The sequence below is a fragment of the Hevea brasiliensis genome, chromosome 11 (assembly GCF_030052815.1).
Source record: "Hevea brasiliensis isolate MT/VB/25A 57/8 chromosome 11, ASM3005281v1, whole genome shotgun sequence".
Taxonomy (NCBI): Eukaryota; Viridiplantae; Streptophyta; class Magnoliopsida; order Malpighiales; family Euphorbiaceae; genus Hevea; species Hevea brasiliensis.
Window position 1 is genome coordinate 5,495,320 of NC_079503.1, and position 12,563 is coordinate 5,507,882.

At 36.7% G+C, this 12,563-nt stretch overlaps 2 protein-coding genes across 2 annotated transcripts; one reads left to right on the top strand and one right to left on the bottom strand.

Annotated features, from left to right (window-relative positions):
* The first annotated feature begins 2,472 nt into the window (after positions 1-2,472).
* LOC110668143 (protein PLASTID MOVEMENT IMPAIRED 1-RELATED 1) lies at positions 2,473-7,964 on the top strand. Its single transcript, XM_021829259.2, has 3 exons — positions 2,473-2,705; positions 2,988-5,269; positions 5,378-7,964. The coding sequence occupies exons 2-3, from the start codon at positions 2,991-2,993 to the stop codon at positions 6,462-6,464; spliced, it is 3,366 nt and encodes a 1,121-aa protein (XP_021684951.2). The 5' UTR covers positions 2,473-2,705; positions 2,988-2,990; the 3' UTR covers positions 6,465-7,964.
* A 593-nt stretch (positions 7,965-8,557) lies between these two features.
* On the bottom strand, positions 8,558-10,955 carry LOC110668141 (phenylalanine ammonia-lyase). The gene has a single exon (XM_021829257.2). The coding sequence runs from the start codon at positions 10,802-10,804 to the stop codon at positions 8,669-8,671; it is 2,136 nt and encodes a 711-aa protein (XP_021684949.2). The 5' UTR covers positions 10,805-10,955; the 3' UTR covers positions 8,558-8,668.
* Between the last annotated feature and the right edge of the window lie 1,608 nt (positions 10,956-12,563).

Sequence of the window (12,563 nt, forward strand, 5' to 3'; positions counted from 1 at the left end):
ATATGGTTTGTATGAAAATTAATGATAATATTGCATTTCCATTCCTTAAGATGCATTAGCTTTAGTTAGCTATAGAAATTATGGTTAAAATTAGTATTTTACTCTATGAGTCAAACGTTCACTCCTGTTCATCTATTTTTCCAGGCTATAGGAGGATTATTTGTTGTGGCTAACCTGCTCTTCTTCTTCACAGGTCCATTAATATTATTTAATGTATTTTATTCAATTGAGTTAAATTTTAGACTCCGCATGTGTTAGAAGTACTTATTTTTATTTTGGGCCTGTATTATAAAAGTTATGTTGGACCTGTAAAATTATTAACTGTATGTATGGTTGGATTGGATGAGAGAGCTAAGCTCCCATTGGATTTTTGATATTATGAGCATGGGGAGGGTGAGCTGAGCTCCCCAATTTATTTTATATTGTATTTACAGATCGGACGAGTCAAAAACTTTCCGTTGAATGGTCTATTTTATAACTGGACTCTGTCCAGTTGAATTCTTGAAATTGGGCCTTAGGATTGAGTTGAGGAATAGTTAGGCTTGCTACGGGTCTCGAAAACTTTATGTTGACCCAGGTCATAGTGCCGATTCGGCCCATAGATTGGGTTGTGACATTTAATAATAGTTTTAACAACAAAATCAAATAGGCCCTAAAATAATATTTTTATTTAAAAAAATAACTTAAACTCTTTAAATTTAATGATAAACAGACACTAAATGAGCAGTTAATACACTAATAAGAAAATCAAGGAGGACAAAACCTCATTTTTAAAGACCACGTTGAAAATAAATTGTCAATGGCAAACAAAGAATGAAAGGATTTACTACTCTGCGCACAAAAGCAATCAAGCAAGAACACAGCCGTTAATAAGAGAAATACAATATGAAACTAAAAATCTGAAATAGGATAAGATCATACTGCTTGCTCTGAATGGCTTTGATCAAGATCATAGAATCAGTCTAAAGAGACGACAAAGCCCTTCTCGATTTTGGTTCGATCTAATTTGAGTTGATTCATTAATTGATTTTTTTTTTTTCAAATTGTCTATGATTTTATGTATAATTTAATTTGTGAGACTAATCATGCATGCGCTGTACGATTATTAAAACTGAACGATTATAAAAACTAATCATGCTTCAATTAGTAATAAATTAAAAAATTATGAACAGAATTCTAATTAAAAAAACCTAAAAATTGAAGATTTTTTATCCATCCTATTAATAATTAATATATTGTTAAATTGATAATAACTTTATTATAAAATATAATAAATTTCATTGTCAAATATCACTTTTTAAATTTTAATTAATTAAATGTTTGATAGATTTCATTGTAAAATATCATTTCATTGTGAGAGAAAAGAACGATGATATGAAGTGAAGGTGGAAAAATAGATTTAATGAGAGAAGAGAAATAAAAAATAAAATGTATGTATAGTTTTATCTTAAAAAAAATTTATGGCAAATTTATAGAATTTATTTAAAAATTCTACCTAATTTAATAAAATTTATGATAATTATATTTAATTTTAGAAAATTTAAATTATAAAATTAAAATTTATATTTTTTATTTTTAAATACAAAATTTTGAATTTAAAATAAAATTTAATCATTTCAAACGGCTGTGAGATTTTGAAAATTGGTTGGCAAAACTCCAAGGCATGTAACATGTTACATGCAAGCAAAGTATATTATTATTATTAAGAGAGAGAGAGAGAGACAGAGATAGAGAGAGAGAGAGAGAGAGCGGGACAGCTAAGCCTTGTACATTTCTTGACGCTCCCAAGTCTGAACAAGAGACAAAAATATATCATTTTCTCTTATTTATGATTTTCACCCAAATGTTTTCCTATATTACTCTTTCCCCATGCCATTTATGAATTATTTAATATTTATATTGAAATGCATAAAATAAATTTATTATTAGATATATCATTTTCATATAAAATAAATATATTTATATAAAATTTATTTAATGAAAAATTTTTATTTAACAAAATTAGGCTTGCTATCTCTCTTTAGACAATTGTGCAAAGCAATTTTTTAAATATCAATGCATAAGCAATTTTCATTTTTTTTTAAATAATCAAAATTTTAATGACTTTTTTCTTTAATAATGGTATGTTAAATCCAATTTCAATTTGATTATAAATATTAATTTTAATTTTCTCATTTATAATGTGAATATAATTATTAAAATTAAAGATAGTTTATTGAATTAATTCACTGAACATAATAAAAAATAAAGAATAAATAAAAGGCAAATAATAGAAAAAAAAAACTCCTTCCTAGAGGTAGAGGAGGAGTTTGTTAAAAATCACCGAGAAAGTTTTGGGCAAAGGTATAAAACAAAATTAATAGAAAGTACTATGCGCAAAAAGTAATTTCGCAAAAGACATGGGCACAAAGGGCAAATACCTTGTAAAGAGTCAAATCTTGTTTGAAACTTAAATTAAAATGAGGCAGCGGCAATTCACAGAGAGAGAGAGAGAGAGAGAGAGAGATCAAACAGTGACAGCGCTAACGCAGTTCAGACACCGTAACTCTCTTCTTCCTGTAAGACACTATCCTCTTTGTCGTCATCAGTGTTCTTCGTAATGCTTCTCTGGGCATCTCTGTTAAATCGAAAATTTTGAATTTTGGATAGAGAGACGGTGCCTTTGTTGTTTTAGGGTTCGCTTTGAGACGAGTTTCTGATTGCAGGTAAACTATTCTAGGCTTTATGTGATAAATCAATTATTCAGTTTTTGGTATTTTTGCATTTGTATTCTATTTTTTTTTCTTGGTTTAATTCAATTTAATTTCATCTCGTGTTGGGTTATCCTGAATTGCTGAAGATTGCCTTGTGAGTTCGAATGCTTGAGATTTTTATTGTGTGAGTTTATGAATTTTATGTTTTATAATAGTGGGTATTGATTATTTAATCTAATTTTTGGGTTTGTCATTTCTTGTTGTGCTTGTTTTAATTTTTGAATTTATGAATAGGTGATGATGTCCAAAGTTGAAGTTAGGAAAAAACTTGGAGAAGATTCAGGCAATGCAAAGTTGTTGAGCGAGATAGAAAACATAAGCAAAGCTCTATACCTTGACAAAAACCCTTCGAGGACCTCAATTTCCGCACCTGGTAATCGATCAAAACCAACTGGGAAATCCCAATTGGTTGATCCTAAATCGAAGATAAAGTATGGCAACGTAGATTCATCGCAAAAGGACAAGAAATCCTTTTGGAATTGGAAGCCATTAAAAGCCCTTTCAAATGTTAGGAACCGAAAGTTCAATTGTTGTTTCTCTCTCCTAGTACACTCCATCGAAGGTTTTCCGTCAAGTTTTGAAAATCTTAGTGTTTGTGTTCACTGGAAGAGGCGGGATGGGGAGCTGGTTACAAGTCCTGTGAAGGTTTTTGAAGGTATTGCTGAGTTTGAGGAGAAGTTGTCGCATACATGCTTGGTCTATGGGAGTAGGAATGGACCTCACCACTCAGCAAAGTATGAGGCAAAACATTTCTTGCTATATGCATCTGCAATTGGTGTCCAGGAGCTTGATTTGGGAAAGCATAGGGTTGACCTCACAAGGCTGCTTCCTCTCACATTGGAGGAATTGGAAGAGGAGAAGAGCTCTGGAAAGTGGACTACAAGTTTTAAGTTGTCAGGAGAAGCAAAGGGTGCCATGATGAATGTTAGTTTTGGGTATACAGTGGTTGGGGATAGTCCAATTCCACTTGGACATAACCAGAATGATCCAGAGCTGTCTAACTTGAAGCGGAATAATGTGAGAGCAGCAAAAGCAGTCCCTAAATTTGGTCAAGGTGATGGGAAGAGCACAATTCGTCACACTGGAAGTCTTCCCGATGCTTTGAAACGCCAGCGTCATGCCTCATCCCAATCTGTAGAGAATGTAAAATATCTTCATGATGTATTGCCAACATCAAAGTCAGAACTTGTCAATCCAGTACTTATGATGCATCAGAAACTCAATGAAGAAAAGTTGGATTCTTCATTTGACTATAAGCCTGAACTTGATGTTTTCACAGGACGTCTTGACCTATTGAAGTCAAATTTCTTCTGTGTGTCTAAATCCAGCCAAAACAGTGTTGACAAGGATTTTGAAGATGGTGAATTTTCTGTGATTGAACAGGGAATGGAATTGTCAAAAGAGGAACGGGAGAAAGCAGTTGAAGTTACTGTTAAGATCGATGATGTTTCTTTAGTAGAAGATAAGATTGATGGTAGTTTTCAGATAAGTTTTGAAGAGGGTGATAAGCTTCAACTGCAGAATGCAGGGAATGGTAGTCCTAAAGACAAGCTTACAATGCATGATTGCTATTCTAAGGGGGATGAGAAATGCTCAAAAGAGTCTGTGATGAAAGAATTGGAAGCTGCATTGAGTAATGTGACAAATTTGGAAACTGAAGCATTTGATCCTTCTGAAGAGAAAGAAGATTGCATGGGAGACAAAATGGTTTATGAATCAAATAGGAATGAGACATCACCTAGTTTAGATGATGTAACTGAGTCTGTGGCAAATGAATTTCTGGACATGCTGGGGATTGAGCATTATCCATTAGGCTTGAGTTCAGAGAGTGAACCTGAGTCCCCAAGGGAGCGCTTACTGAGACAGTTTGAGAAGGATACCCTATCTGGGGGTTATTCTCTGTTTGATTTTGGTGTCGACATTGAGGACCAAATAGAATGTGACCTCAACACATCAACTGTGTCTGAGTGGGGGAACTTGTCTGAGGATTTTGGTCAGTCATCAATTAACCAAGCTGCTAAGGAGCGGCAGATGGGAATTCAGGCAGAGAGTGGTAAGACAAGGGCAAAAATGTTGGAAGACTTGGAGACAGAAGCTTTAATGCATGAATGGGGCTTGAATGATAACGCTTTTCAGTGCTCTCCACCTGAGAACTGTGGTAGTTTTGGAAGTCCAATTGATTTGCCTCCTGAAGAACCACTTGAATTGCCACCTCTTGGAGAAGGCTTAGGTTCATTTCTGCAGACAAAAAATGGTGGATTTTTGCGATCTATGAATCCTTCACTTTTCAGAAATGCGAAAAGTGGCGGGCACTTGATCATGCAAGTTTCCAGTCCTGTTGTGGTACCTGCTGAAATGGGTTCTAGTATAATGGATATACTGCAGCAGTTGGCTTCAGTTGGGATTGAAAAGCTCTCTATGCAGGCTAATAAGTTAATGCCTTTGGAAGATATAACTGGAAAAACAATGCAACAAGTAGCATGGGAAACTGCAGCATCTCTGGAGGGACCTGAGAGGTTTGTGTCTGAATATGCCTTGTTCTCTGAAATTATGTATGAATTATTCTTTTTATTTAATTTGTCTGATAAAATGTGTATCTATGGTGCTCTTTCTTCCTTTCACAGGCAAAGCTCATTGCAGTGTGAATTGGAAATTGGGCAAGATATATCTGGTGGGCAAAAGAATGTGAAGGAGAGATCATCTGCACGCAGATCTAACAGGTTGAAGTCAAGCACAGTAGGGAATGAGATGGGCTCAGAATATGTATCTCTAGAAGATCTTGCTCCCTTGGCAATGGATAAGATTGAGGCACTCTCATTTGAGGGATTAAGAGTACAATCTGGCATGTCAGATGATGATGCAACCTCAAGCATCAGTGCACAGTCTATGGGTGAAATTTCAGCCTTTCAGGGAAAGGGCATCAATGTCACTGGGTCCCTTGGTTTGGAGGGAGCTGCTGGTTTACAATTGTTGGACATAAAGGACAGTGGTGATGATATTGATGGATTAATGGGTCTGTCACTAACTCTTGATGAATGGATGCGGCTGGATTCTGGTGATATTGGTGATGAAGATCAAATAAGTGAGCGGACTTCTAAGATACTTGCTGCCCATCATGCCAGCTCCTTGGACTTGATTCGTGGGGGGTCAAAAGGAGAGAGAAGGCGTGGCAAAGGATCTGGTAGAAAGTGCGGTTTACTGGGGAATAACTTCACTGTTGCATTGATGGTGCAGCTTCGTGATCCTCTGAGAAACTATGAACCAGTTGGCACACCAATGCTTGCGCTCATTCAAGTAGAGAGAGTGTTTGTTCCACCAAAACCAAAAATATACTGTAAGGTTTCGGAGGTAAGAAATGACAACGAGGATGATGATGAGTCAGAATTAGTGGTGAAGGAAAAGGCAAAGGAGGAGAAAATTGAGGAAAAGGCATCTGAAAAGAAAGGAATTCCTCAGTTCTGCATCACTGAAATACAAGTTGCTGGTCTCAAGACTGAGCCCGGCAAGAAGAAGCTTTGGGGTACCACCTCTCAGCAACAATCTGGGTCTCGTTGGCTGCTTGCTAATGGAATGGGGAAGAGCAATAAGCAACCACTTGTGAAGTCAAAGACCGTTTCTAATAAAGCTGCAGCCCCTTTGACAACAAATGCGAAGCTTGGTGATAAGTTATGGAGCATCTCATCTCGTATTCTTGGTACTGGTGCAAAGTAGAAATTGATTGCATTGATGTCACATATGCAGAATCCAAATGAAATATTCCCTTAAGGTTGAGATGAGTTGACTATGCATTTGAGTTTGTTTGAAAGGAGTTTCTTCACCATGTTACTGGAATACGGCAGGAATCTCCTTGATTTTTTCACTGAACGTGGTGGGGATTTAGAATGCCTGGATTTGAACAAACCAAGTATTTATATGGCTGCTGATAATTTTAACACAGCATGCACGATGGTTGTTGAGTCCCTATGATATTTATAAGTTCTGCTTTAGGAGTTCTTGTATTTGCTTCTGATATAGCCCACTAATTTTTGTTAATGTTATACGAGGTAAACTAAATTGATGAATTTTCTGTATTTATATCCTTATTTTGTAAATTTTCATGTTTGTAACTTATATCCCTTGGTCAATTGAGGGGCGTATCGCTGCTGCATATTTTGTCTGCAGGAATAATGCAGTGGTCTGGTCTGGTCTTGTTGAACAAAATGTTCGAAATTTTTTGGCCATTAGTTTGTCTTGTTCCCATTTGAAAATCCATAGAACTTCTGTGTTTTGTGTACCATGATATCATGCTCTTTCCGTTCTGCCACTCTTAATAAATCAATTTAATAGATTATTTTGACCTTATAATAACAGTATATTCATAATTGATCAAATTATAACCATCCAAACGCACAGACATCGCATGGATCAAATAAAACGTTACGCTGAAGTCGAGCTTGTGGCATGCCGTTGGCCTGACGCTGATCTTGTGCTTCACTCAGATGCCTTGAAACTTGAAAGCCTCTTCTTTCTAGTTTTTAAAGCAAGCCTTATGATCTTTATGTTGAAGCGGACAATGTGAGATAACAAAGCAAAGATAACCAAGACTGACCACACGAACAAGAAAATTTCAAGCTTTCCCAGATAGAAAGGTTGGGAACCCAAAATGCTATTCAAAAAATTCAGATAGGATAATGCTGTAGATATTATTGTCACCTACATGGTAGCGATTGGGGTGTACATGAAAATCCTCTTAGTGGCAACCCACTTGCAAGAAAATAGTGCTTAAAGAAGAGACGAAGGAATTGTGTTGTATATCAGGAACTTGCTATATTGTTCAGGCCGAGTCACAGCAAGTATTGATGTTCCAGCAGAGAGACAGGGGTTCATCTGGGCTTGAATTACAGTCCCAGACATCACCTGGAGGGTTTAGTGCAGCTTGGTAAGTCATAGCTGCAATCACACTCGCAGCTACCATCTTTCTTTCGCCTTTTTTTTTTCTTGCTTTTGTGTTGTGAGGTTGTCTGTGTTGCTTTCCTCATGGTAGAAGCATCCAAAGATTGGCTAAAGCTTTCTGTAGCCTGGTATATCTCACTCCATTCTCTGACTTGGTGGTTTCTTTATGTTGATTCACTTACTTTTCTGGCTATAAAGGCTCTAGCATTTAGAAGACAATCTTGGATTGCCACTGATTTGGCATATGTTCTATAACATTCAAGGCTTTCAAACCATTCACATTCACTGCATTCACTTGTTCTACTAAGCAAATACTTTAAAGCCTGCATCATGAAACCATGCCACAAATTCATATCTTGATATAAATGCTTCAGAAATGTAGTTTCTAGGGTAGGAAAATTTACCTCAATCTGCTCAGGAAAGTAGCTCTATGCAAAATCGTGTTCCCATCATCATCTTTAATGTTTAAAAGTCATCATCTCCATTCAATTCTCTGTCCAATTCTAATAACAGTTCCATAGATTGAATGCGGTTGTGCTTCACTGCTAAATGCAAAAGGGTCTCACCCCTGTCCACTGTATGCTGAAGGACTTCAGGTCTAGCTGAATAGTCAAGTTTCATGCCACCACAACATAAACACATGTATTAAGTTGCTTTGAAATTTTGGGGTGGGAATTCAAAAATGGGTATTCATGTAAACCAAAGAAGAAGTAATCCATTTTGTGGAGGTAAGTGGATTAAAACGTTGCAATCAGGTTAAGTGGCCCAATTCTTTCTCAAAATCATCTAACATTCAGAATTGGCCAGGCACAAAAATTATACTGTGCCATTCACTAATCACTGTGTGCGTGTGTTAAGGATCACGGAAAATATTGCAGTGAAATTGAGAATTCTTATTACTAGGAAAATTTAGATTCACATATGGATCTCATACAAAATTTATGAAAACTAGAATAATGCCAGATTGCCTATGATACATAAAATTAAAATACAGGGGATCTCTCTTTCCAATCTGCTAAGCACTTGATCAAAACCTCCCCAAGTTTCCCTGCATTGATAGCCTCGTGGACTTTCTCTATATCCTCTCCTGGGCTCACTTTCTTTTCCCCACTAAGAAGCTCAGTCCCTACTTCACTTCTGACAAACTCATATATCGGATAAGTCCTGCATTTCTTGATCCTGTTTGCTATAGCAAATTCCCCACCATCAAATCTCCCTCTCGCTTTTGACACTTCTTCTTCCAGTCTTGCCTTCAATTCCTCCATAAAAACTGGTATTCGCTTGAATATTGTGTAGCCATTTTCATCAGCCCGTTCAGATTTAGGATCTTTAAGTGCTTTCTTGACGAGTACCTCTTGCAGTTTAGGCAGAAGTGCATAAGAAGGATTTGTTGGGTCATCGAGATAGGAGAATACAGGTTGATGCTCAACAACCTGCAAGAGCTCTTTCTCGCAGAAACGCGATTCGAGCAGCATTCCATCTTCAGAAATGTATAGGGTTTTCCTTACCGCCTGGCGGAGCACTTGTTTCACAACTTCCCTCATGTTCTCCTCCAAATGCCTTAGATCAATTGCCTGGCAAAGTGCCACCATGAAAGTCGCGGACATAAGCTTCAGGATTTCAATGGCTTCAGCGCTTTTTCTTGCCGAAATCAAGCCTAGAGAGTTCACATCTTGATTGTGCTGTTCAGCACTTTGAACATGAGTAGTTACAGGATTTGCCAAGTACTGAAGCTCTGAGCAATATGCGGCCATCGCTATTTCTGCACCTTTTAATCCATAGTCCAAGCTTGGATTAGGTCCTCCGCTCAAATTGGAAGGCAACCCATTGTTGTAGTAGTCGCAAACGAGTTCAGAGAACTGAGCAAACATGAGCTTTCCAATTGCTGCAATGGCAATCCTGAGATTGTCCATAGAAACACCAATTGGTGTTCCTTGGAAATTTCCTCCATGAAGGGCAAGGTCTCGAGCTACATCAATCAATGGATTATCGTTGACAGAATTGATCTCCCTCTCAATTGAATGAGTGGCTGCCCGAATAACCTCAATTTGTGGACCCAGCCACTGTGGAGAGGTTCTAATTGCATATCTGTCCTGTTTAGGCTTTGTAAGCGGGTCTTTCTCATGGCGAATTTTTGCTTCTTTCATGTAGTCACTTTCATCTAACAGGTGTTTCATGATAGCAGCTGCTTCAATCTGGCCAGGATGATGCTTAAGCTCATGAGTAAGTGGGTCTGTGTACTCTGGCTTTCCATGCATGACCTCACAGAACAAAGCAGAGAGAATTTCTGCTAGCAGAGCCAAAATATTGGCATCAAAACAAACAGTTGCAGCTACAGCTGAGCCAACCGCTGTTCCATTCACAAGAGCCAAACCTTCCTTCGCTTGTAGCTCAAATGGAGCCTCAATTCCTGCTCTCTTCAAAGCTTCAATAGCTGTAATCACTTCCCCTTTAGGGGTTTCTACCTTGGAATTGTGACGGCCAGTTAACAAACCAGCAATATAAGACAATGGCACAAGATCGCCTGAAGCTGTGATAGTCCCTCTCAGAGGCAGCTTAGGGATCAAATTTTCATTCATAAGCTTGGCAATAGATTCAAGAATCTCCCACCGTATACCAGAATAACCTTGCATTAGTGTGTTGGTACGGACGAGCATAGCTGCCTTGGAATAACTGGTCGGAAGATTCTCCTTGCCAATGACCCCAGCATTGAGGAACCGAATGAGCTCTGTCTGAAGGTCACCAGTTTTACTGGTACGCCTATGAGAAGTGGCACCAAAGCCGGTGGTAACACCATAAGTGTCAGTCCCACGAGAGATGTTCACTGCAACCCAATCGGCGCTCTTTGCCACTCGGCCACGAGCAGCATCCTCGTCAAGGCAAACATTTACTTCGACCCGACGAGCAACAGCAGTGACCTGAGCAACAGTGAGGGTGGTACCTTGGATTTCAACTGTTTTGGCATTGGCAAATTGGGACACCATTTGAGAGACTTCATCAAAATGGGCACATTGGAGAGACTCTGCAGCCTTCTTCCAATGTGGTGGGCAAGGCACACAAGGATTGCAAAAGGGGTGATTTTCACTATCAAAAACAGAGGCAATTCCGTTTGTAGCCATTGGCACAACAAGAGAAAATGGAGTTTTTCTGGGTATTGAGAGTATTGGGTGTTTGATAATTGTTTAGTTTGTGAGGATTGAGATTGAGAGGAAACTTGGAGTGCCTGTGTATTTATAGTAGCGATAATGCGAGAGTGGTAAGTGGGAAAGGGCTGCGTCCATGGTCCAAGTCTGGTTGCTTTGATATAATAAAAAGAAAAGGTTAAAGCTTTATCAGAGAATTTGCATGGAAGGAGAGTGGAAATTTGCCTCTCATGAAAACACATGGTTTTGGTTGGTTGGTGAGTTTTTTTTTTATAATATTTTCCAAGTCAGTCTGAACTTGACTATTGACCCAAATGCTTGATCACACCTAACTAATTAACTACCATAGAAATAGATTATAGAAAATATTTAATTTCATATTATTGACCAACCTTTATGTTGTCCTTTAGCCACCCTCTCTTTGGCAAGTTATTGGGATTGTTAAAGCACTTGAGGTTTAATAAAAAAATTTGCCACAATCACAATAATTTCTGATTTTTTATATTATTAAATAAATATTTGATCACCAATTACTCGGCTAATAACTCACTAAATCATTGATTAACAATAGCATAATAACAAAGACAAGGAAATAAATTTGCCGACTTTTTTTTAAAAAAATATATATTAAAATGAAGATGACTAGAAAAATTTTCATAATGATGCCAAATTTTTATATAAATATTTATTTTAAAATATGCTATATTCATTTTTATATAAAGTTAAGTTTTATAGTAATTGTACTTAAATAAATATACAATATATTTTATTTTTTATATTATTCACAATAATAAAATTTAATTGTACTTTAAAAATTCATTTTATTTTATTATAGTATCATTAAAATAAAATTTATTCGACTTCATTTAAGCTGCCAAGTGGTGGTAATTCCATTAATGATTTGGGCTTGTGACCTCATACGTCATCCGAAATTTTAAAGGGAATATAAACTTAATTATATATATATATATATATATACTACATTTTATTGACATTGATTATCGAATTTCACACATATATTAGGATTTAAGAGAGTTCGTATTTTATAACATCAAGTATGATTTTATTGTTTGAAAAAAAATATATAAAATTATTGAATCAAAGTAGACGATACTTCAAAAATATGAATTATTCAATGTAAGGTTTATAATAAATATTAATTCTCATATTTATTTATAATGCAAAGTTCACTTTTAACTTTGAATGATCTTAAAATAAAAAAGAGAGTTAAATCTATATCTTCTAAGTTTAATATATATACAGTTATCACTGAATTATGCCCACCACAATAATAATATAGATTTTTTGGGAAGGGAGTAGTGTTGTGCTTCTCGTGGTGATAGGAGATGCTTCTCTAGTAAGTGGGAAGCAATTGACTCAATGGTCCAAGTCTTTGTAGATGAGAATGCGGACTGACACCTTACATTACATGGAAACGGCAAGGCTTTTGCTTAATAGAGATTAAATGCAAGCGACCCTTTTAGGGTTGTCTCGTGTCTTGTGGCCAGATTGAGTTTCATTGCTTGGCTGTGCATAGTCTCTTTCCCTTGTCAAGATGAGAAAATTTCCTTCAGGATTGGGAATTTCTGTCGTCAATTTAACAACTCTTCTTTTGTTCTACTCCCATCCAAAGCTCTACAATTCATCCGAATGACATCTGTTGGGGCCTGTGTTGAGTCTTTCATCACAAATATAGATGCCTAGAAAATTGAACATGAACAAAGCAATCCTTTCT

Excerpts from the sequence above, each read along its gene's own strand:
- LOC110668141 (XM_021829257.2), bottom strand. The coding sequence starts at position 10,804 with ATGGCTACAAACGGAATTGCCTCTGTTTTTGATAGTGAAAATCACCCC.
- LOC110668143 (XM_021829259.2), top strand. The coding sequence starts at position 2,991 with ATGATGTCCAAAGTTGAAGTTAGGAAAAAACTTGGAGAAGATTCAGGC. Across the intron at positions 5,270-5,377 it reads TCTCTGGAGGGACCTGAGAG|GCAAAGCTCATTGCAGTGTG; the intron begins GTTTGTGTCTGA and ends TTCCTTTCACAG.